Consider the following 22,362-nt stretch of genomic DNA (forward strand, 5'->3'; position numbering starts at 1 on the left):
TAATAAATATGTGTTGTTTTAAACCACTGGTAATTGTGGTAATTTTTAGGACAGCAAGCAAAAGTATTTTAAGTTTTTTTTTTTCAATTTTAATGTCCAAAAAAATACTAATAAAATAAAATATAACCATATAATCAAAAGCTCTTTGGGGGTCTTCTATTTTCGAGCATGCATAGAGTTATTAATACCAAGAAGTACAAGAACCACTGCTGTAAATCTGCATCTTTCTGTCTTGGCTTCCTCTGTTTTCTCCCTAGTAGGTGTTATTTTTGCAGTTAAGAATGACCTTACCCTTGTTAAAAATCCTCCCCATAATCTTTAAGACCCATTTCATGTTCTACTTCCTCATCTCTGATCACTCCCAACTAGAAGCTTTCTCTTCCTTAAACTTGAACTGCCCATGTGAGTCACTTTATCTACTGTATATTTGTCTTCTTATTAAATGTGAAGTTTTTGGGCCTCCCCTGGTGGCGCAGCAGTTGAGCTGGGCTGCAAAGATGCCGGCAGACTTTGCAGCGCCAGTTGGATCCCCAGCCCCGCCAGGCGCTGGGTGAGGGTCCCACATGGCACGCAGACCTCTCCTGCTGCGCCCGCTGCTCCCCTCAGCAGTGTATTCCCCTGCTCTGGCTCTGGTGAATTCTCTCACCCTCCCGCGCTTCTGACTGTACCCAGTGCTTGTATAAATAAATAAATAAATAAATAGATAGATAGATAGATAGATAGATAAGAAGTCTTTGAGAGCCAGTGTTTGAACCTTACAGATTTCAACCAGTAAACAGGGCATATATTGTCCGTGGAATATCTAATTAACAAGGCTAAGGTGGGTGTTTTTTTCTTTTTCTTGTTTGAATGGATATTAGAAAAAAGTATGATTACTAATTCTCGGGAAGTAAGGAATTGTTCAGGAAGACCTGGGATCTACCAAGTGACTTTCATTAATTAGAAAAAAATGTGAAAGAGCAAGTATATTTACATTCACTTGATTGTAGGTGGCATTCAATTTTTTTTTTCTGAACAATTTCTAATAACATTGTTATTTCCCATTCATTTAACCTAACATCTACCAGCATGGGCAGGATAATAAGATTTGTTGTCTTAAGTTAATAAAGGAATTTAAAAATTGTTTCAAATATGTTGCTTTTAGGTTGATTTTTGAATCAGGGCCGTCGAATTCAATCAGATTTTCAATAAAAATTTGAGAGCCTACTATATGCCCGTCACTGTTTTATAGGCACTTACACTGCGGTGAAGGACAGCCTGTTACTTAGTAAGCATTCAGTAAAGGTTAACCTGACCTCTCCTTAATTCACTTTTTTCCTCCTTTGCTGAGCCCCGCCCACGCTGCTTCCCGCAGACCTTCTCGCCTTAATGTTTTTGGCTCTAACGCGGCTGCCGTAGGGCGGGTGGCAAGATGGCGTCCCCTGTCATTGGCAGAGCCGTGAGAGCGGCATCAGGTCAGTGCGAAGTGCTGCGCTGTTTTTATGCCTTCACAAAAGGGTGCGAGAGACCGAGTGGATGTTTAGCTTGGAGATTAACTGGGAAAAAATGGGATTGGTGCCGTGTTTATTTGAGGACAGAGAATTGTAGCGTATTTTCTCCAAGGCGACCCGTCTCAGACCGCGCGAACCGGCGGTCCCGGAGACTCTAGGACTCTCGGGCATGGATGTTTCACCGTTTCCACTTACCTGCTCCTAATCTTTCTTCCTTCACTAGGGAAAACCATGATTGGGACGGATGGGGCTGCGGGAGATTAAAAAAAAAAAAAAGTACCACCCAATTTGCTGTTTAAAACCCGCCGTACACGACCTTTGGCCTTGGAAAATTGTTTAATTTTTCTAAACTCCAGATTCTACAGCTTTCAAATGGGGATAATATCGTCTGGAGGACTAAATGGAGTCGTGCACGCAGTGCGCCTTGCATAGTGTTTGGCACTTAATAAACTTGGGTTTAAGACATTGACCACGTGTGTAGCTAGCAGCGACTGTGGGTGTTTCGTACACTCAGTCCATGGCATAAGGACTTAGCTAGAAGGGACTGTAACGGTTGTGTTCACTCAGTCCCTGGCACAAAGGACTTCCAGAAGGATTTCATGACTGGGAGAAATGACAGTAGTAAAGACAAGTAAATTAATTAGCCTTACCCTCTAAGGACTTTTGCATAAAATTAAAGATCATTCAAATATAAGATTATCAGCAAATTACTTTCATACAAAATAGAATAATGTTCTATAGAAGAATAAAATTAAAGGAGAAAAAGGCTGAGCTAGTTTTCCAACTGTTACAGAAGAGCTTGTTTACATGGGTTTATGTGTGTGTGAAATATATGTATAAAGAAAACTTTATGTAGCATGCAGGAATGGTTAAACAAACATTGTACACCTAGGCCAGGACATAGAACACTACTTCACCAGGAGCTTCTCCACCCCTGTGTGCTTCTCCAATCAAAATTCCGTATTTTTGCCAAATATAAACACTGTCCTCATTTTTATTATCAGTCTTGTCTTTTCTTTCTCTCTAATGGCATCTATATGAACATCATTGTTTAATTTTGCTATTTTTGCACTTTACATGAATGGACTCACTCATGAACTCTGGTGTCATCTTTCACGTTGTGAAATTTATTCATTTTGCATGTAACTAATACTTTTTCATTGCTATGTAGTATTATCTTATGTGACTACCTGACAATTCTATTAATGGACATTTTTGTGTTCCCAGTGTAGGGTGATTAGGTTGAAAGCTGATTGACTTTGTGTCCTGGTAAATAAATGTAAAAATTTCCCTAAGGGACGTGTGTGTGTGTGTGTGTGTGTGTGTGTGTGTGTGTAAGTGGAATTAGCTGTGGAATTACCAAGTCAGAAAGTATGTGTACATTCATTGTTAATCTGATACTGCCAAAGTGATGTGCTTATTTAATATTACCCTCGCATGGTATGTTCCACATTGACACTAACTGTTGGTATTGTTAGACCTATAAATTTTTGTCACTCTGTTAGGTATTTAATGGTATCTCATTGAGGTTTAAGTAACATTTCCTGATTAGTAATGAGCCTAAAATTTTTACACATGTGTATTGGCCATTTGAATTTCTTTTATAAAATACCCATCACATTTTGCCCCTTTTTCTGTTGGGTTATCTTCTTATTGATTTATAGTTGTTCTTTATATATTCTGGATATGTGTCCTTTCTCATTTAAGTGTTTTAAGTATCTCCCACTCTAACTTGTTTTTTTAGTTTGTCTTTTGATGAGAAGTTCCTACTTTCATTATTTGAATTTATTGTCCTTGTATTACTATATTTAGATTCCATTAAAAGAGTAATATGACAACTTATTTTTTAATGTCAGTATTTAAAATATACTGGAAATTATTTGCTTTTAACTATTTAAAATTTTAGATATTCCATAAAAGTAGTGAAAGGGTACATCAACCAGACACAGTCACAATCTATGGATAAAGTCAGAGCTTCTTGAATGATTCTGCCCTGCCGCCAAGGACTCAGTCTGGCAATAGTGTGAGAGAGGATAGAGGATTCAGTCCATGTGTCCATAGATCCTCTATCATCTGTCTTCTGATCTACCCCAACAAAGAAATTTCCCACTATTTCCTCCAGGTATCTTCAGTATAGCCACAAGGCAGTGCTGAGCCTCTGAAGCAGGTCCAGTCCCAACTCCAGGCATGTATTTGTTTCAGCGCCAGTGCTTCTGAATATTGGAGGCCCTCATATTATGTATATATTCTTCTCTCCCCACAGGAATCTTACGACCCCTGAATATTTTGGCATCTTCAGCCTATCGAAACTGTGCCAGGAATGCCTGTTTTAGTTCTGCACTACTCACCCAGCATTTTAGTCATATTCAGATACCAGTTGTTTTCTCTGCACCTAGACTTATCACATCTGTCAAAAACCTGACATGTGGGCATACTTCAACTATCCTTAACAGGTAGAGTATATTTTAGTAAACATGATGCTTGGACAAAAATTCTAAAATAGTTATACCTACAAAGACGTCTTAGAAGTAGCTGTTACTCTTTGCCTACCTGCAGTTTTGTATATAGCCTTTACCTGATGGAGTAGGAGAATATAATTGACATCCATATGCCAATATGTGCCAGCATCAGAGACTACCGAACCGAACACACTTCTGCTGTTCTGGATGTGGTTTCCTACATGGAAGCTGTCAGCCAAAGTGGAGGGTGAACAAGGTGATGGTTTTACAAGGTTGGGCTCCATATGGTATCCATTCAGTCATCAAACATTTATTTAAACATCCATGGATACCCAGCACTGTACTTCGTAGAAGGGAGGCAAGGATAAACAAGTTGAAGTACTTAAGGAATTTATAATCTAGTGGGCAGATGGGAAAAAAATCAGGAGATTAAAATATGATTACTTCTGTCATAGACTTCGAGGGAGTGGATTATGGAAGGATTACAAGTTGGTGGTAGTTGCTACTTATTTATGTTTATCATCATGAATGACTTTAGTAATATATTAAAAGTTCCATTCTAGTAGAGCTGATTTTTATTTCTAAGTATAGAAATGATTTTTATAGTTTAAGCAGTCTTACTGCTGAGTTAAAAGTATTTTAAATATATTCTAGAGTGGCCCCCTTGCTCCCAAATGTTCTGCAACAGCCAGGCAGAACTGTGACATACTTCAGTTCACGAAAAGGCAAGAGAAAAACTGTGAAAGCTGTCATCTATAGGTTTCTTCGACTTCATTCTGGCCTTTGGCTGAGGAGGAAGGTGAGTCTTCATGCTGTTACTTGAATGAAAAGGGATTTAGTAGATGAAAATGAAGCAGAATGCAGTTAACTTATTCACTGACTTCTCTCCCTCCCCATCTCACTAATAGCTGTACTAGGCATTAAGTCCGGGCTTGGCAGGCATCTCTTCATGTAAATGAATCCATGGGAAGTAAGCATTCATAAAGTATTGCTCATAGTGGCTAAAGTCTTCACTGTCAGGTTCACCTCAAATCTTTACACATCTGACTTATCTAACAAGAACCAGAAGACCTTTGAAACCCGAATGTGTAATAACCTGCAAGGAGTCACGTGGCTCAGATTAGGGGACTGAAGAGCTTTTCAGTCTGTCTTGGATTGTAGGTAGCTTAACGTTTACTATAGAACATTAACCCATGTATACTTTTTTTTTAATTCTGTGTCTTTCTCTGTTGGTGTATATAATTGGGGACCATATCAGAACTCTAATAATTACTCTCACCAGGGGCGAACGTGAATGTTGACTTTTTCATTCATGGAAAACAAGTAACTGATAATTATAAAGCAGCTTGAGACCAACTTTTTGCAAAACCACCTTTGAGTTTTGACAACTGTTCACATCCTAATTCCCTTGTACTCCCATTTGTTATTTGGGAGCTAACAAATGATTCTTTAAAATTTGTTTCCCTGTAAAAAGAATTAATCGGTAGGGATTTTCTCATTATGTGAAAGGGTGAAAGGGTTACCCCCTGCCTAAAAAAATGCTGAATTTGTAGATAAATAGGTTGACTGGCTCTCTCAAGTTGTTTCTCCTTTGAAACAAAAGGGTGCACTGGTCAGCAGAAGCTCACATAGTCCATAAGTAGCAGCACAACCATTCTAATAGTTCTGAATTTTGTGAATTGTGGACCATGGGAAACATTTCCCTCTTTTGTTTTTGTTTTATTTTTCTTTTTTGTTTTAATTTATTTTATTTATGTATACAAGAGCTGGGGTGTAGGCCAGAGGTGCAGGGGGAGGAAGGGAGAGAATTCGCCAGAAACAGAGTGGGGAGTAGAACAGGTGGATCTACTGAAATACACTGCTGAGGGAAGCAGCAGGGACAGGAGAGGTCTGCTGCGCTATGTGGGTTAGCTCTGGCCAAGGATCAAACTCATGTTGCAGTGGCTGGCAATAGCTGCATATTGTGCCACCCCTTGTGCCACCAGGTTGGCCCCTGCATCTTTTGTTATACTGATTATTTTCAGGTCATTACTGACTCTAGATAAAATTAAACAGATGGTTTACCTTTCCCATCCCTTTTATAGGGCCCTAGGACCCTCATGTTGGTAAGGACCTGCTCAAAATCTGTAATGAGAACTAGTTCTCACTGATGGCCCTAAAAGATAATCCACATAGAAAGTGCCTTGCTTCATCACAATTTAATTTTAAAAGGAGAAAAAAAATCCACACTTTTTTTACACTAATATATAATAGTTTTATCCAGCTATTATTTTTATTGCTTATTCCCTCCTTCCATTTCTGAACGTAGAGATTGTCTAAAAACTTCCAAGCATTTTCATAGTGGTTCCATTCCACAGATAATCTTCAAAAGATATTGGTGGTGAAGGTAGGACAGCAAATTAGCCCATAAGTGAGAGATCACAGGGACCCTGTTTGGCTTGCAACCTAGAAAATTTTATGCAGCTGGGGGGATTAGGGCTTGAATCTTGGAATTTAAAATTAAGCAATGGATAGTAAAACTAATCTCTGGCATTTTAAAACAATTTATTTGAGAATTCTTAAATAACCTTCCATTATTTCTTAGCATCACTCTACTAGAGAAGTCCCTAGTCACAGTGATGTCACTAAGGCATTTCAGAAATCCAAGGCATCTTCCCAGCAAAGAGTTATGGTGTCCTTTAGTTTGTGTGGTGTCATAAAAGAGCTCTTGTCTTGAAAGGGCCCAAGAGCTCTTATTGGTATTGGGTTCCTGTCTTATCTGCCCTATTGCTTACTTTGTAAGTCTTAAGTCAAGTATCAACCTGGGTTTAAGCAGGCTATGATTATAGTTTTTATATTCAACCTAAATATCTCTTCACCATTTCTTCAAAAGTAATAATGTATGGGCCTCCCCGGTGGCACAGTGGTTGAGCGCTGGGTTACGAAGCTGCCCGCGGCCTCTGCAGCGCCGGTTCGATCCCCGGCTGCTCCCCGGCCACCAGAGGAGGGTCCCACATGGCGCGCAGACCTCTTCTGCTGCCCGCTGCTCCCCTCAGCAGTGTACTTCGGTCCTTCTGCCTGCTCTGCTCCCCGCTCTGGCTCTAGTGAATTCTCTCACCCTCCCGTGCTTCTGACTATACCCAGTGCATGTATAAACAAACAAACAAACAAATAAATAAATAAATAAAACATGCCTCTATTAAAAAAAAAATTAAAAAAAAAAAAAAAGTTCCAAAAGTAATAATGTATGAATGGTATATATGGCAGTTCTGGCTTAAACATGGGTGAGCCTTTTCTTTACCACTCTTCCTGAGACTTTTACTGTATTCATTATTCCTTAAGAAAGTAATTCTTATAGGGCTTCCTTGGTGGTGCAGGGGTTAAGACGCAACCTATAAAGCTATTCGCAGCCACTGTAGCACAAGTTTGATCCCTGGCCAGGGAGCTACCCACATGGTGCAGCAGACCTCCCCTGACTTGCCCGCTGCTCACCTCAGCAGTATATTTTAGTCAATCTGCCTGTTCTGTTCCACACTGTCTCTGGTGAATCCTCTCCCCTCCACCCCCACCTCTGGCCCATATCCCAGTTCTTGTATGCATAAAGAAATAAATCTTTTTTTTAAAAAAAGTAATTCCTATAGAAGTTGGTCCCTAATGTGTGAAAAGAAAAATGAAACAATTTATTTGAGAGCTGTGCTTCTCAGCTCTTACATTACTAAGCCCCCTTAAGTGAACATAAATGTTAACAACCTAGTTATACTCACCCTTCATCATCTTCCACATTAGGAAAAATAGCATAGTGATTAAAAACTCTTACTCGTTCCCTTACTTCAGTGCTATTTAACTTCTCTAATTAATGGTTGTTTCCTTTAATCTATAAAGTGATATTAGTTGTTGAAGAGATAATGAGATTATACATATAGAGTTAGCCATTGTAATTATATATCATTACCTTGTACTTCAGCCACAGAAATTTATTTTAGCTTTATTTTCTGTGGTTCTAATATAAATAATTTTTTCAACATGTTAAATTATTACTTCTTTTTCAAATTGCACATGCTTTCTCTTTTTGCCCCCATTGAGAATCAAATCTTTCTGAAAAACATACCAACCCCTATGAGTCTCATTTTTGTTCCTCTTGGACCTTTAAACCATGAGTGGTAAAGATATTTATTTCCCATGTTATAAAACATTTCAATTGTCTTTGTAATATTTTCTAACAGGCTGGTTATAAGAAGAAATTATGGAAAAAGACGGCTGCAAGAAAAAAACGCTTAAGGGAATTTGTGTTCTGCAATAAAACTCAGAGCAAACTCTTAGATAAAATGACGACATCTTTCTGGAAGAGGAGAAACTGGTATGCTGATGATCCTTATCAGAAGTATCATGATCGAACAAACCTGAAAGTATAGATCACTTTCATGATTCCTAGTTATTAAATATGTATGTAGACCAGTGTCTTTGCAAAAGTAAGTATGAAATGATATAAATTGTACCAGCTGATATGGAAACATGCAGTACCTTATTAAAGTTTTAAAACTTAATGGATTAAACGTTTCCAGATTTGTTCAGGGAAATAGTAGTTTAAAGTTGCTGGGTTTTGGTTTTGTTTTTTTTTGTTTTTTTTTTGTGGGACCCTTGCCAGCGGCCGGGGAACAAACCAGCACTGCAGAGGCTGCGGGCAGCCTCGCAGCCCAGCGCTCAACTGCTGCGCCACCAGGGGAGGCCCAAGTTGCTGATTATTTTTAACAAGTGGTAATGGCCTAATTAGTTGTTTTACTAGGCTTATTTAGTTGCAAGGGACCTCAAGTTAGAACAGACATAAAAAGACTATTTAACTACCAAATTCACTTAAGCAGTGGGACATTATTTTAAGGTTATGTACCTGGTTGCTCATAAACCTCTTCACTACCTCAGCTCCATCCCAACATTAACCCCAGACCTCAGGAAGAACAGAAATTGGCCAGTTGACCTTAGTCCAAGGCACCTACAGAAGCTTCAACAGCAAGAATTATTTGCTCTTTAGGCTTAGGGTCTGCCATGCATGTGACTTGGTTCTTTTTATGTCGTTGGCTCCATTCTCTACTTACCCACCTGTAATTCACAGCTTTTGCTTGCTCATAGTTTTTGTTCCCTCATAATAAGTCTAGCTTTCACAAACTTGCAGGTTTTCTACCTCATGACTTGAAACGCCTGTCTCCGGTTGCTCGTTAACAGGAAGACTCTTAATAGGACCAGCTTATCTTTTAATGCCAGGTCTCATCAGGGATCACCAACCAGGGTAGTGATTGGCTGCTCTTAGGTCAGGAGTGTGTTCTTGCCCACTTGGTTGTGGTTAGCAGGTTCGTAGGGAGCAAAAAATGGTTCTGTGAGCAGTTTCTCTTAGAGGTGAGCATGGGACGCCAACACACATCTAGTATGCTGGCTTCATTGTGTTCATAACAGTTCTCTGTTTATCAGAACAGGGTGTTTTATACAGAAAAAAGTAAATGAAATAGTTTTTCAGTGTGCCATTCGTGAAACAGAAGAGGCTATACAAGTGAAGACACAAACTTTACCCAAGCATTGAAAGATAATGTATCTTTAAAAGTTAATTTTACCAATATCAAAATCAACAAACAGCTATGAACCAGAGACACTCTATGTGGGCTTGGGGGGCAGGGAAAGGAGGGATTGGGGTCAAAATAAGGGGGTTGTAATTGTATGGGGAATATAAAAATAAAATTTAAATTAAAAAAAAAAGTTAATTTTACCACTTAAGATTTCATACTTTTGACTGTGAGGATAATTTTTTCCCCAAAATTTCCAGAGATGTATTATAGAAACCTAGAAGAAAGAGCAATATCAGTCACTTTAGAACTGATGCAAGAGTTATTTAGCATTGTTCACTTGGGGAGAGGTAGGTTAGAGGCATTGAGGGAAATTCAATCCACTGAATGGTTTCAGACTAGGTCAGTGATTCTCGGCTCTCCCATCAGAATCATTGGGAAACATTTTCAAACAATAGAGCACTTTGGTTGAAAACCATTATTAAATAGAATTAAACATCAATTACTATTTCAAATTCTTCAATAACAGTTGATGATGATAAAATGTAGTTTCTATTGTTAGTAGAGTAAGTAAAAGATAACTAAATCAAAATCCTGTGGCATGTCAGACTAGAAGAATTCCTTGAAATCAGTGTATGTTTATTAAAAAGAAAAGGGGAGGGGGGTGGGCAGTAGAGTGCTTTAAAACTAGAAGAACCAGTTAAATATCAGACATTTGATTTGGATAAGGTCTGTGTCAGTGGCCTCAGAGCACCTTGGTTTCTCATCTAGGCCAGGGACTTCCAACCAGGCCTCAGCATCCAGAGATAGACTTAAGTGAAAGGGGTGACAGGCACATGATTTAGGGCATGGGGAATTTTCATACAGATAACTTGTTTTGTGGGTAGTGGAGCTTATCGACACTAATTGTATAGTTTGACAACAAAACATCTTTCAATTAAAGGTCTACCTACATGATATCCAATATGTATATAATTTGTTAAACACTCTCCATGTCCCAACATAGGCCTGGGCCTATGTCTACAAAACTGACCTGCATACTAACCTTACAGAGTAGTTATTGATCATCCCTAGCTTAGATTTGAGGAAACTGAAGCCTACAGTGAATTAAATTACCTAAAATATAGCTAACAAGTCATAGACTCCAGATCTAACTCATTGGACTCTTGTGTATTTCCTTTAATCTTTTAACAAAATGAAAAATCATATCTAAATCAAGTATCTGTAATCCAGCACTATAAATACTAAATACTTATTCATGTCACTTGTACTGAGTTAGCTTTTAAATTTTGTAACTTTACTTTCCTGTTATTTGTCAGCTCTAAACCTGGCTAATCTCTGTCTTATTGACATTGGACTTTCTTCTTTCTTTTCATCTCTTCATCCTTCCTGTCTTCTGAATCTCCTTCTTTACTGGCTATTGTTTTATTTTATAGTCCTCATGTAAAATATAAAGAATACAGGCCCATAAAGACAAAGAACATGAGTGTTTGATTTTGAGTTTCCAAGTTTTTTCAACTAGCAATGAAGTGTACCTGTGCCTGTCCATATTTCAAAGGCAAGGGCTACAGTGGTGGTAAGGTCATCCATACCACACAGTGTACCTCCACACGCACCTCGCTTTTATGACCTGCAAATGTGCATGTGAGGAAACAGATTCCAAGAAGGAAAACAATGGAACAGAAAGGTCTGTTGGCAGAGTTAAAACTGCCTCCCAAATAAATTACCAGGTTTCCATTGGTGACCTTTAAAATGTAAAACACACGACCACATTCAGATTTATGTGATCTAGTAGTTTTAAAACATATATTTAATTTTCACCTCCAAACAATTCTGTGCAGTAGGCATGGGGCCAAGTCACAAGACACCAGGCTAGTTAGAGGCTGAGCACTCAGCCTCTAATAATCCATGCCACTTTTCACATTTTCAAAAGTATTTTTTCTTAGAAGCCCAACATTACAAATATTTTTTTAAAGAAAAATGTTAAGACTTTATTCAAGATGTATATCAGGCATTATAACAAAACAGCAGAATTTCAACCTTTGGAATACTGTAATTTTACATCCCTTTGATGCACAGTTCAGTGTACTATTTTATTACAGACCGTTCTATAGAGACTACAGAAATAAACTAGGGAAAATATGCACAGTCACAATCCAGAATGTCAGCTCTTTGCATGTGTGCTATTTGAGAATGAAGCACACCCTTTGCCATTTCAAATACTGTGCAAGGTGAAGAACTAGGTCGGTGCTTGATCATGGTCATGGCTGACAAGAACAGTTATCACAAACACATGGACAGATCACTACAGAGAACACACATTTCAAAGGCCAGCAAAGTGAGCAAGCTATTCGCACAAAGCCAGGAGGGATTATGACTAAACTCTCCAGTTTATAAGTACAACACCACATCTTACCTCCTCAGAGACAGAACAGGTGCTCAATGCAAGTAACTAAAGTTGTTACATGAAAATTACGGACTTTCCAGCTAGCAATTTGTAAACAGCCTGTGTCTGTAAATCAGCAAATTAAAAACATTCAGTTATATCCTCTAGACAGAACATCGCACCACTAAGTGTACTCTTGAGGCATTCACATTTTATATTAGTCCATACACAGATATACAGCTTGTTGGATAAGTAAACACATTTTACCAGAAATATGACAGCTGCTCTCAGTTATACAGTGAGTGTTTTTAAGAGAGAAACCAACTCCCTAATCAACACTTGAAGGAAAAATAGTTACATTTACATTAAGACAGCAGTTTGGATACTTTTATATTTTTTGAAATTTTAAATGAGAAGTAATACAGCATGTCTGAGAGTAGAGTGCTTCGAACTTGTTTTTGGCATAGATGAGTGCAATCTTGATAGCCTGTACTTGTTAGAACTTTCCATTGTAAAATGGTGAAAATATAGCTTGTTCTCAGTAAGATTTTAATCTCTGCTGCTAAAGGCATTTATTATTTTGGCAAAAAAAAAAAAGTTGCTAAAAAGCTGCTTAAGTTAAGCTTTTTCTGCACTTGTTTCTGGCAATTCTGAATACTCCTAACTAACAGGTAAGTTCATTTTAAAGTGTATATTTTTCTTCTGTCTGAAACTATTCAGTGAACTTGAAGAAAACATTTTCTGTTTTCCTTAACAGGTTTCGGTATTTGGGGTTGTTTAAATATTGGGGGGGCACGGATAATGAACAGATAGTCTCTATTTGTCCTCTGAACCACAGATTTGCTTTTACATGTATTTTCCTAAATCTTTGTGTAAATTACAAAGTCTCCTTCAGAGGAATTGTGGAAAGAAGGGTCTTAAATCTGCACATGTGGCAACAATAAACTTCAAGTAAAACTCTTTCTAAGGTGACTAAGATCCAGCCAATGTGTCATCAGCAAAGACCACTAATGTATGTTCATGTAACTCAGTAATGGAACAAGTCTTTAGGCCTGTTTGTAACTGGTTAACTGTAAATTCTATGTGGTACATAACACTAATTCTTAGTCTTCAGGGCATATCTATGAACAAACACAATCCAAGTATTATAAAGTAACTGGTTTGTGACCACTGCATGCATTTCACTGAAAGTAAACACCAACTCTAAGCACAAATATATGAGTCCTATTAGGCTCAGCTCTCAAAGGGGAGGGCAGCTACCTCAGACCACAATGCTATTTAGACCAAATTCTTCTTTACAGACAAAATTCTCAATCTAAATAGGGATTGAGTGCTTTATTCTTCTAATAAGCAATACAGGCTTGTATAAGATGTCTATTAACACCTGGCGTGCCTTGAGTGTGAGACTTCTCTCTTATTCACACACCACACAAGCCAGAAAGAGAACTGTCATGTGAGCCACATCTGCCCATGGAGCAAAGCAGCGAGTCACCCATAAAGATCTCAGCCTCTAAAACCTTTCTAGAACCCAGCATTTTGATTGTTGCACAACTGTTTCAGATGCATTTTATAGCACATCTAAAAGTCTAGTTCTAGGTATTGTTTTGTGTTGGTTGGGTTTTTGCTTAGATTTCCCTAAATCAGGTTGCTTAGATTGTAGCTCCCTACTGAGAAAATTAATCACAGCACTGGTTACCAGGTAGGAGAAGTAGTCATTGTCAAGTACTTTTGAAACACATCAATAGGATTCCTCACACAGCTCTGAGAGTCCATATCCCCAAGAAGTTTTTACCAAGGGTGAGCCTCTGCCTAAGGCAATGGCAAATCTCCAGAAAGCATTCAGAAGCTCCTAATCCTGAATCCAAGAGGAGGACAAACTTCCTGCAACTTCTCATTCTAGGCTACACTCTGTTGCTAAAATACTGTCTCTCTTTTTAAGCTTTTCTGGTGTACTAACTGAATAACTGTCTGAAGAGTATGGACCTTCATCTTTCAGGAAAAGGGATGCTTTACTAAATTTGTATTTGGAGGCTTTATAAGCAGATTAGATATTCTCTAGAATCAAAATAATTTTTTACACTTCTGTTTTTGCAGTTTTCTTACATATCAGAACCTCAGGCAGCCCTTGCAAGTCCATTATGTTAAGCGAAAAGCCATAAATATATACATCATAGTCCAAAGTATTAGTACCAAGAACAAAAAAAGTTTTTAAAAAATTGCTTTGTTTGCATTTACAAGACTAAAAAGTATGCAACAAATAAATTACAAATGTACATTGCAGCAGTGTGGGGGGTGATGCTCTTATTTCTAAGAACACTGCTGTCTGTGATGACAACCCAATTGTGGAAAATTACTAACCTCAGAAGACTTAAAGATCATACCCCACACACATACTATCTTTCCCTTTAGCCTCTCTCCAGCAAAATAAAGAAAGGAAAAGGGGGTAAAATCTTAAAAGTGGAAAATGGGAGAGAGAAAAGGCCATGTCTGTGAGGCTGCACACGAAGCACACCAGCTTGCAGATTTCTATGTTATTAGTGAATAGCTCTTTAAGGCAGAGAAGAAACATTCTGTGGATCCGGTGCTGTTGGCTCATCTCACTCACGTGGTTTCAGTGGCCGAGGATGAGGTACTTTTCTTCCTGAAGCGAGATCGAAGAAGTCTAGGCGGTGCCTGAGAGGAAAAAAACAGAAAATGGCATTCCTCAGTGTGGCTGAAACATGGAATCTTTGCCTTCCAACCTGAATGGGTTTGTGTTGTGTTGAGGCCAACTGTGCATGTGTGAGGCGGTTTTCTGGCACTCTTGGCGGGCTCTGAGTTTCCACAACAGAAACCAGACATCAGAATCACATTCCAAGTCTTCCCTTGGAAAGGGAAGTGAACCTGAACCAATTGAGAAGGCCAGTGCCTCCCTCTTCTTGCTTGCTTCATCCCTGGATCTCCCAAGTGAATGGTTGTACAGAAGGATGATCCATTTTTCCTGTTTTTGCCTTGAGAGCAAAATGATCTGAACAAGTGACTCAGCAGAGAGAAATGCCTTCTCATCTCTTTGCCTGTCCTTGTCATTTCTTTGGGGATCTGGCCTTGTGTTTCTCCGTATGTGCTTAAAATTCCCATCACCAAATTTCCAGTCCTCTTTCTGGATGTGAAATCCTTTTACGCCCAGCAGACAAAACAACAAAGGGAATCACTATCTTTGAGTACAAGAAGTTCCACTTCATCTCCCCTACAAATGACAAATAAGGGACCCCTCCTTCCATGGGAAACATAAACCACTGGAGGAGATATTATTAGAACGAAGGAAAAGGAAGATGTTTTCTACCAGTAACAGCACTCAAGAGGGGAAGTGGGGGGTGTCACACGACAGGCCCCAACCTACCCTCAACTCCTATCTGTCTGTTCCTCTACTGAACTTTTTCTACACTGTCCCATCACACCTCTATTCCTTCTGTCTGGAGGCCCTTCCTCCCTTCTCTGTCTTGCTATTTCTAGTCCTCTTTAGCAGGCAGCTTAAAGGCATTCCTGAGCCCCTTCCCCCAGGCTATCACCTTTTTTCTCAGGTGTTTTGCACAAGCTCCATATCAGAGGACTTTGCTCCCTGGGCCATGCGTGCGCTTGCTCTGCCCAGTCTCCCCCCAACCCCTTCATGCCCCATACTGAGCTACCTGAGTCCTTACTTTACTACAAGAAAATTTACCAAAAGCCTCTGGAAGTAGAGTAAAAGAATTATCCGTGAGAAAGTAAAGCAGCTTGTACAACTTAAAAAAATATAAAAGCAAATCTGCACAAACCCTTGGACCCGAGAATGGTTTGGGCACCTTCTCCCATCTCCAGGCTGGCCCGCTCTCTCTACCCTGGGGCTGCCCGGGTAGTAGCAGACTCTTAAGCAGTGTCCAAACCCAGAACATCTTTTTCCAAAACCTCCAACTTCAGAATTGACATATGTGCCTCCCCTTGGAAAGGAACCTGTTTCACCCACAAAATGAAGTGGTAACAATTAGGGTTCTGATGGGAACAGAGACCACAGGCCACTGTGTTCGAGCCGGGGAACCTTTCAGTGCATTTCATGATCAGAGTCGCGCAGGTTCTCCACATGGGACAGAGGGACTCCCACCTGCCTCAGATGGACTCGCAGGCTGGAGTATTCGGCAGATGGGAAATAGGAGAGGAGACATGAGGCAGCAAAGAGAAAGACTTGGGGACCCTGATTCTGCTGACCCTGCACCTGAGTCCCAGGCTGGGGAGTCCCTATCCACATCCCAGCAAGGCCCACAAGGCTCTGGGCTTGGGCCTCCTGCTACCAAAACTCCATCCTCCTCCACAACTGGCAGCAGTACATGTGTCAACAACATTATTGGGAGCTATTTTAAAGAGTTGTGCCCCTTTAAAAATATTTTATGAATATCTACTTTGTATCAGGCATTATTTTATGCCAATGAGACACAGTGATGAACAACCTATATTTACAGAAACTAGTCAAATAACACATTCTGAGTTTTTCTACTCCCTAAATGTTCATTTGGTTGTTTTTCACTCACATATGACCTTAGATTAATATTTGTTAATTTTTAAATTCTAAATGCTATATCACTCTCCTATTTCTAGATGAAATTAGCAGTCTTTTTCACCCCTTGGCGAGTAGCTGGATGCTACCTAGCTGTTTGATTGAGGGAGATCTTCTGATTCCAGTCACTTAAGAGATGTTGGGTGCCCCAAGAGATGTTGGGTGTCCCACGAGATGCCACTCACAAGACCCCCAGACCTCCAGGGCAAAGCCCTTGTGCAAACAAACACATGCTCCAACCCGCAGCCCCAGACACCGTGTACCTCCAGGGGGAGCGCCGTATTTCGAGGTGCCTTATACTTGTACATGAACTCCAGCAGGTCTTCTTCCTCATCATCAGAAAATGCCAAGGGGTTTTGGACCTTGTGGGGCTCCCACGCCTTCACACCACCCTCATTCACATCTCCCTCAACCACTTAATGTCCATTTACAATCTACACAGGAGACAAAGTAGAGCGAGGTGGGGTCAGTGTTGAAAGGAACAAGGAAAGGCAGGCAAATGTATGGTTAGGCACACAGCACACACCAGGCCTGGAAGGTCAGCCAAGGCCTTTGGGTCAGAAGAAGCAGCCAGTAGCCCTCGAACCTCCCTGCCATGGGACTCAGGATTGTGAGACTAGCCACACTGTGCACAGGAACCAGCACAGGCTTCTACACTTCTACATTTACTGATAAGCTTCCAAGGGGCACCCCTCCCCTGGAAGAAGAAAGCCACTGGCTTTACTGAGATGTGCCCCGTCTTCAGCTGTGATGCCACACCAGAAGAAAGAATCTCCTCTAGAGAGGAGAGTGGCAGTGATACCAAGAAGGGAATCACATGGGTTTCTATTATTATATATAAGGGGAATGTTGACAGAGTGTTACACTTGCATATGCAGCCCCAAGCACTCTTTAAGAGACAGGATGTAAAATGCCAGGAAGTCTGCAGAAAGAACCTTAAGCAAAGTTAGGTAGGATTTTCCTTTCAAAGGTCAAATCTTAGAAAAGCAAAGGAGCCCAGGGGAAGGAGACTCCAGGGGTAGCCTTCACCCCAAAAAGACAGAAAGATTTATGTTTTAAACTTCCTGACTAACCCACAAGGAAGACTCCAGAATCAATTCATATCCTGAAAAGCACGGTCTTTTAAAGATGTTCAGTACTTTATTCTATTCTATGTCACCTGGCCAGGTAGTTCTGCCTTAGTCAAGATAGAAAATATTTCCTTCCCATAACCAGCTTATCTGTACCCATTATACATCTTTCTATGCTTCCTATGTTGTTTTTTCCTAGAGTCACAGAATGCAGGGCTAGCAGACCCTCAGACCACCTGGTACAGTCAGACAGTCCTGCAGGCAGAAGCCAGAGCTCTTTCTGGGACACCCTGCTACTTATCCCTAAAAACATGTTCAGCCACTGAAAGTGTTCTAACAACAGGGGATTCACTAACTTATAATAGCACCAGGTGTGAGTCAGGTAAATCTAACTATCTTGAGCCACTTTGCCAGCTATCGCTGCTATACTCCCCAACAGCCAGCAGGAGGCAGCAAGAGAGCATGATTGCCTCAAACCTGCCTATCAAAGCTGAATTGCAAGCTGGGAGTGCTCTGCTCAAAGGCCAAGTCTGAGATCATTAACCTCCATTGATCTTTTTGCTCTATGCTTGCCCCAGCCTGTTTGCACTGGGTTTAGGTTATCCTCTGGTTATCCTTTCCAGAGGATAGGTTATCCTTTCCCTTGCCCTTAGGACTCTTGAATATGAAGACTGGCAACTGCAGAGAACAGAGCCCTCCCTAAACACTCTGACCTCCCCAGTCTGTCACCCCAAGAGCACTTGGAGCAGCCTTGTGCTGCTTGTCTGGTTATCATGTTAGTCTCATTGCTTCATCCCAACAGAAAGTGTCCTGAGCTTCGGAGCTGTGACTGATCATAATTTGAGGTCCCTCTAAGCATTGACCCAGTGCTGAACACAGAGTGGCCACTCACTCGCCAAACTAAGTGGAATGCTGATGTCATCTCAGAGAGCTCAGTGCTCATGCCAAGTCAGAGCTTGACACCCATCCATAAAGAAATTCCTCTGAAAACAGATGCCTTTAGCCAAATAGAAGGGGAAAGAGACAGGCCTGCACAGGACAAAAAGTCCTCAGAGCAAGGTTAAAACCACATAAGAAGCCAAACAGCTCTGTTCCAGCACAAAACCCCACATCCTGGGAAAGGGCTTGGGGACTACATTGGCCACTCCAGCTCCAGGTCCAGGGCTTTCCCTGTACTGATTGCCCTGGGGCTTAGAAGGCAGCCCAAGGTCACCACAAAATCCTTAAGCCAGCCCACTCACTCAATCTGGATTCACGAAGACCAAATAGGGAAGTCACACATGATCAAAATCATCATCATTATCACCACCACCATCATTACCACCTCAGAACTGAAACCAGAATGGCTTTGAGGTTGTTTCCACTGCATCCCTAGACTACAGGGTAAAGAAAGATATGATACTCTGGCCCACTTGGAGTAATGGGTCAAGGGAGCCCAGATATCCAGGAATAAAAAATAAGTGTTGAGCTCAGCAGAGGCTGGGAGTTAAGGGGGTTTAATGTGGGCAGCTAGGGGACTGGAACTAGCTTCAGGCGGAAGCCAATATAGAGAACCTACTAAAAAGAGGAGAACCAACTGTCTGGTCATCTTTTGCTGAGGGGTTTTGCCAAGGAAGTAATCTGTAATATTCTGTCTTACACTTAGGATCCGTGAAAGTAAATATTCTCCACATGCAGAGCCAAGCCTCTGGTTGCCTATTGGGTTGTGGCAATGAACCTCTTAATTGCATTTTCCTCTTTACATTGGCTGAAAGGAAATTCAGCATCTCTGGCAGTCTATAATTTTATGGCATGCATTTAAAATTTTCTTCTCACCTGACTCTGTCTTACCTATCGCCTTTCCCCCAAGCTTCATTTTTTCTTGATTTGTCATCTGTATTTCTACAAACATATGTAAATCCTATTTTGAACAGGAAGTATAAATGAAGAAATAAACCTTACAAAAACATCACAGAAATGGAGAAATAAATGTGACAGAATGATCTAGAGGGAGCACCAGGATGAAGACAGGGACAAGCGGCTGGGCAGAAAATTCAGTGGTGTGTCTCTTCAGCACTCTTGCTCCTGCATCTCTAGATAGTGATAGAAGTTTGGACCCATAAGGTTCTTGCTCCTGGCAACAGGCTGAGAGGTTGTTACTCTCCACATCTGCTGAGCACTCCCAGAGATAACCGGCATAGAAGCATCTCGTGTAAGGTCATGGTCTCAACAATCACCTCAAAACAAAGGTGATGGCAGCCAAGGCCTTGAACCACAGAGCTACCACCAAGCCGCTCAAGTCTGCATGGCCTCTAAGAGAGGGCAGAGGTCTCTGTTGTCTTCCCCAGCAGGGGCGCATGAGTGTGTGGCCTTGACTGACACTGTGTTAGCAAACCTGTCAGCAGAACTACAGCAGGCTGGGAGGCAGCTCTTCTCGGTGGGAGGGCAGAGAAGGAACTGGCTCCCGGTCCTCCCCACACCGCAGTGCAGCAAAACGACCCCCAGGTTAGCAAACACATCCCACACAGCACACGTTAGTGGGAGCCTTTAATGGAAGTCAGCAAACGTGTCTGAAGACGAACACACCCATGTGGAACACTTACATCCGAATTCCCGACAGCCACCGAGGGAAAAGAAAAGAATATTCTGTTAGGGAAGGGTCACTGGAGATGAAATAAACACACGAGTGAACGTACCTACACACGCACACGTACACATGTTAAGGACACTCATTCCCCACACTCAAGCCCCCGGGGGAGGGCTCCTGCTGCTGTCAGGGGAAAGAGGTACTGCCCAGGGCCACACTCAAGCGCAAGGCGGTGCTCTTTCTCCCTCTGTTTTAATGGAGCGAGTAAAAAGAGGTGACTTTGCCGTTTTAAAATCATGTCCCACACACTTGATTTGAAAAAAAAAAAAAAAAGGAAAAATACCCACCTTTATGACTAATCCCAAATGGTAGTACAGAGTGTGGTTTTACATTACATCAAAGTAGGAGGAGAGAGAAGAGAGGAGAAAGGGCAACAGGCATGGAACAGGGAGATAATAATAGCAACATAGAGAGGAGACAGTTGTCGGGGCCCAAAAGAAATCATCCCGTACCCCTCTGGTTCTTCTCGAGCTGGACAAGTAATCCAAAGAGCATCAGACAGATTAGCAAAAGAAAAAACAAGCGATGTAACAACATATGCATGCAGAATTTACATGGCTGTACATTCTAAGAATAATGGAACGGACTGGGACTATTCATCCTGTGTTTTGGGAACTGGGGTGTTAAGGACAGAAACAGGGAGACTTCACATGACAGAAAAGGAGGGGGTGACCTCATCCTTACTCCTGAGAGTAAAGATAAGACTTAAAGAGAAAGGATCTGTTTATTGATAAGCCTAGAAATGGATGCAACCCCAAATTACATTCTTTTAGATCATAAAAGAGGGAGCAGTGACTATTTCTTTGGCAAGGAAAAAGGCCATCAGGTTAGGATGAGAAGACTTCTTCAGGGAAGGGGGAAGGATTTAGGCAAGGACAGAAGCTTCTCCTAGCCTTCAGGGACCCTATTGGTTAACCCCAAATAATCCGTATTCTCTAAGTAATGGTAATAGATCTCCCAAGGCTCAGAGGGCCTTGACTGGCCTCTAGTTCCCATATCCAGGTGACAAGAGGCCTGCTCGGGGTGCATTGAGAAACACCTATCTGACCCTTTGGGGAGACTGATCCCACGGAAACATGCAAGAAACAAAAGGGAATTGTTTAGCAGAGGGGCAGGGATGGAGCAGAAGTGAGGAGATAATGTCCCCCTCAGGTCTGAGAAACAGATGAAAATCATTTCAGGGGGCCAGCAGGGTCCCTCTGACCAAGGCATCTGTGACCCTCTGAAATTCTATCTCACGGTATCACCGCCTGAGATTGGCCTCCAGTTGGTGTGAGACAGAACTCCCCACACCACCAGCTGCTGACACCTTTCAACCCAAAACCTTCATTAGCATAAACTTCAGAGCTGGAAAGGCCCAAGAGATATAGAGCCTGGCACCCTACTCTGGACAGGAGGGAACTGAGGCCATCCTGAGAGACTTTCCCATTGTCACAGAGAGCAATGGAGATTCATCCTTTGAATCATCAGCTGGTTCCTTCCAAGCCAACCTTAGGCTCATAGGTTGAATTCCAGGGCACTGGTGTTGAGAGAGTCCATGTGGGGAACACTGGGCAAAGGCATCCTGGTCTTAACCCTGAACAAGGCCAACCCCCACCTGCTGCCCACTCCCCACTAGTCCCTCATCCCTCAGCTTCCTGCCTGCTCTGGGAGGAGGATCCAGAACTCCCCCCAGGAGCCCTAGACACACCTGATGTCTATATAGCCTGCAGCAGTGGCAGGCTGTAAATTCTATAGGCTCTAAATTCCTATAATCAACTTCAATTATATTTAAATGAGCTGGAAATGCAGCTTCTGGTTAAGAAACCACCAGCAATCACAGAAGGTGAGGGCTTTCCAGAGACTAAGGCAGAGCAGTCCCGTGGGGAAAGAATGGAGAAGGCAGCTTTACTCTCCCGGTTCCCCCAGGTGACAAGAGCCCAGAAATAGAGACTTTCTGAATGGCTCATGGAAATTATAAACTCAACAGCCAAAGGCTGAGAAGGTAGAAATGACCACTGGAATTGCATCTGAATTGCATGGTTGTTTCCCATGAACTTGTACTTGATGACTCGTGTTGAAAATACCTGCAGGCAGTCCCTCTGTTTCTTTTTAAAAATTGAGACATAACTGATAGAGGACATTTATTCGTTTTAGTTATATAATAATGATTTCGTTTATATACCTATAGCACACACGGTTGGTCAGAGTGAGAGCTGGGGTAGGACACTGGTCCTCTGTTCCTCTCAGAACACCCGTC

The 22,362-nt window shown here is 41.4% G+C and overlaps 2 protein-coding genes across 3 annotated transcripts in view; one reads left to right on the forward strand and one right to left on the reverse strand.

Annotated features, from left to right (window-relative positions):
* The first annotated feature begins 1,368 nt into the window (after positions 1-1,368).
* Positions 1,369-8,488, forward strand: MRPL35 (mitochondrial ribosomal protein L35). The gene is made up of 4 exons (XM_037527773.2): positions 1,369-1,454; positions 3,754-3,943; positions 4,604-4,748; positions 8,152-8,488. The coding sequence occupies exons 1-4, from the start codon at positions 1,412-1,414 to the stop codon at positions 8,338-8,340; spliced, it is 567 nt and encodes a 188-aa protein (XP_037383670.1). The 5' UTR covers positions 1,369-1,411; the 3' UTR covers positions 8,341-8,488.
* Positions 8,489-11,266: 2,778 nt separating this feature from the next.
* REEP1 (receptor accessory protein 1) overlaps positions 11,267-22,362 on the reverse strand; it is a 98,296-nt gene continuing 87,200 nt past the window's right edge. The window contains exons 8-9 of one of the 2 annotated variants that reach the window (XM_037527775.2): positions 16,691-16,842; positions 11,267-14,536 (exon numbers count right to left, since the gene is read on the reverse strand). In XM_037527775.2, the coding sequence (XP_037383672.1) occupies positions 14,465-14,536; positions 16,691-16,842 (224 nt within the window). In that variant the 3' untranslated portion in view covers positions 11,267-14,464. The remainder of the gene's footprint in view (positions 14,537-16,690; positions 16,843-22,362) is intronic. The other variant, XM_037527774.2, reaches the window with a different exon arrangement.

The sequence above is a fragment of the Talpa occidentalis genome, unplaced genomic scaffold (genome assembly GCF_014898055.3).
Source record: "Talpa occidentalis isolate TD23 unplaced genomic scaffold, MPIMG_talOcc4v2.1 talOcc4.5, whole genome shotgun sequence".
Classification (NCBI taxonomy): domain Eukaryota; kingdom Metazoa; phylum Chordata; class Mammalia; order Eulipotyphla; family Talpidae; genus Talpa; species Talpa occidentalis.

What these genes read in the sequence shown, in the direction of transcription:
- MRPL35 (XM_037527773.2), top strand. Translation starts at nt 1,412, where the DNA reads ATGGCGTCCCCTGTCATTGGCAGAGCCGTGAGAGCGGCATCAG. An exon ending in AGCCGTGAGAGCGGCATCAG is followed by an intron (nt 1,455 to 3,753) that starts GTCAGTGCGAAG and finishes CTCTCCCCACAG; the next exon opens with GAATCTTACGACCCCTGAAT. An exon ending in ACTTCAACTATCCTTAACAG is followed by an intron (nt 3,944 to 4,603) that starts GTAGAGTATATT and finishes AATATATTCTAG; the next exon opens with AGTGGCCCCCTTGCTCCCAA.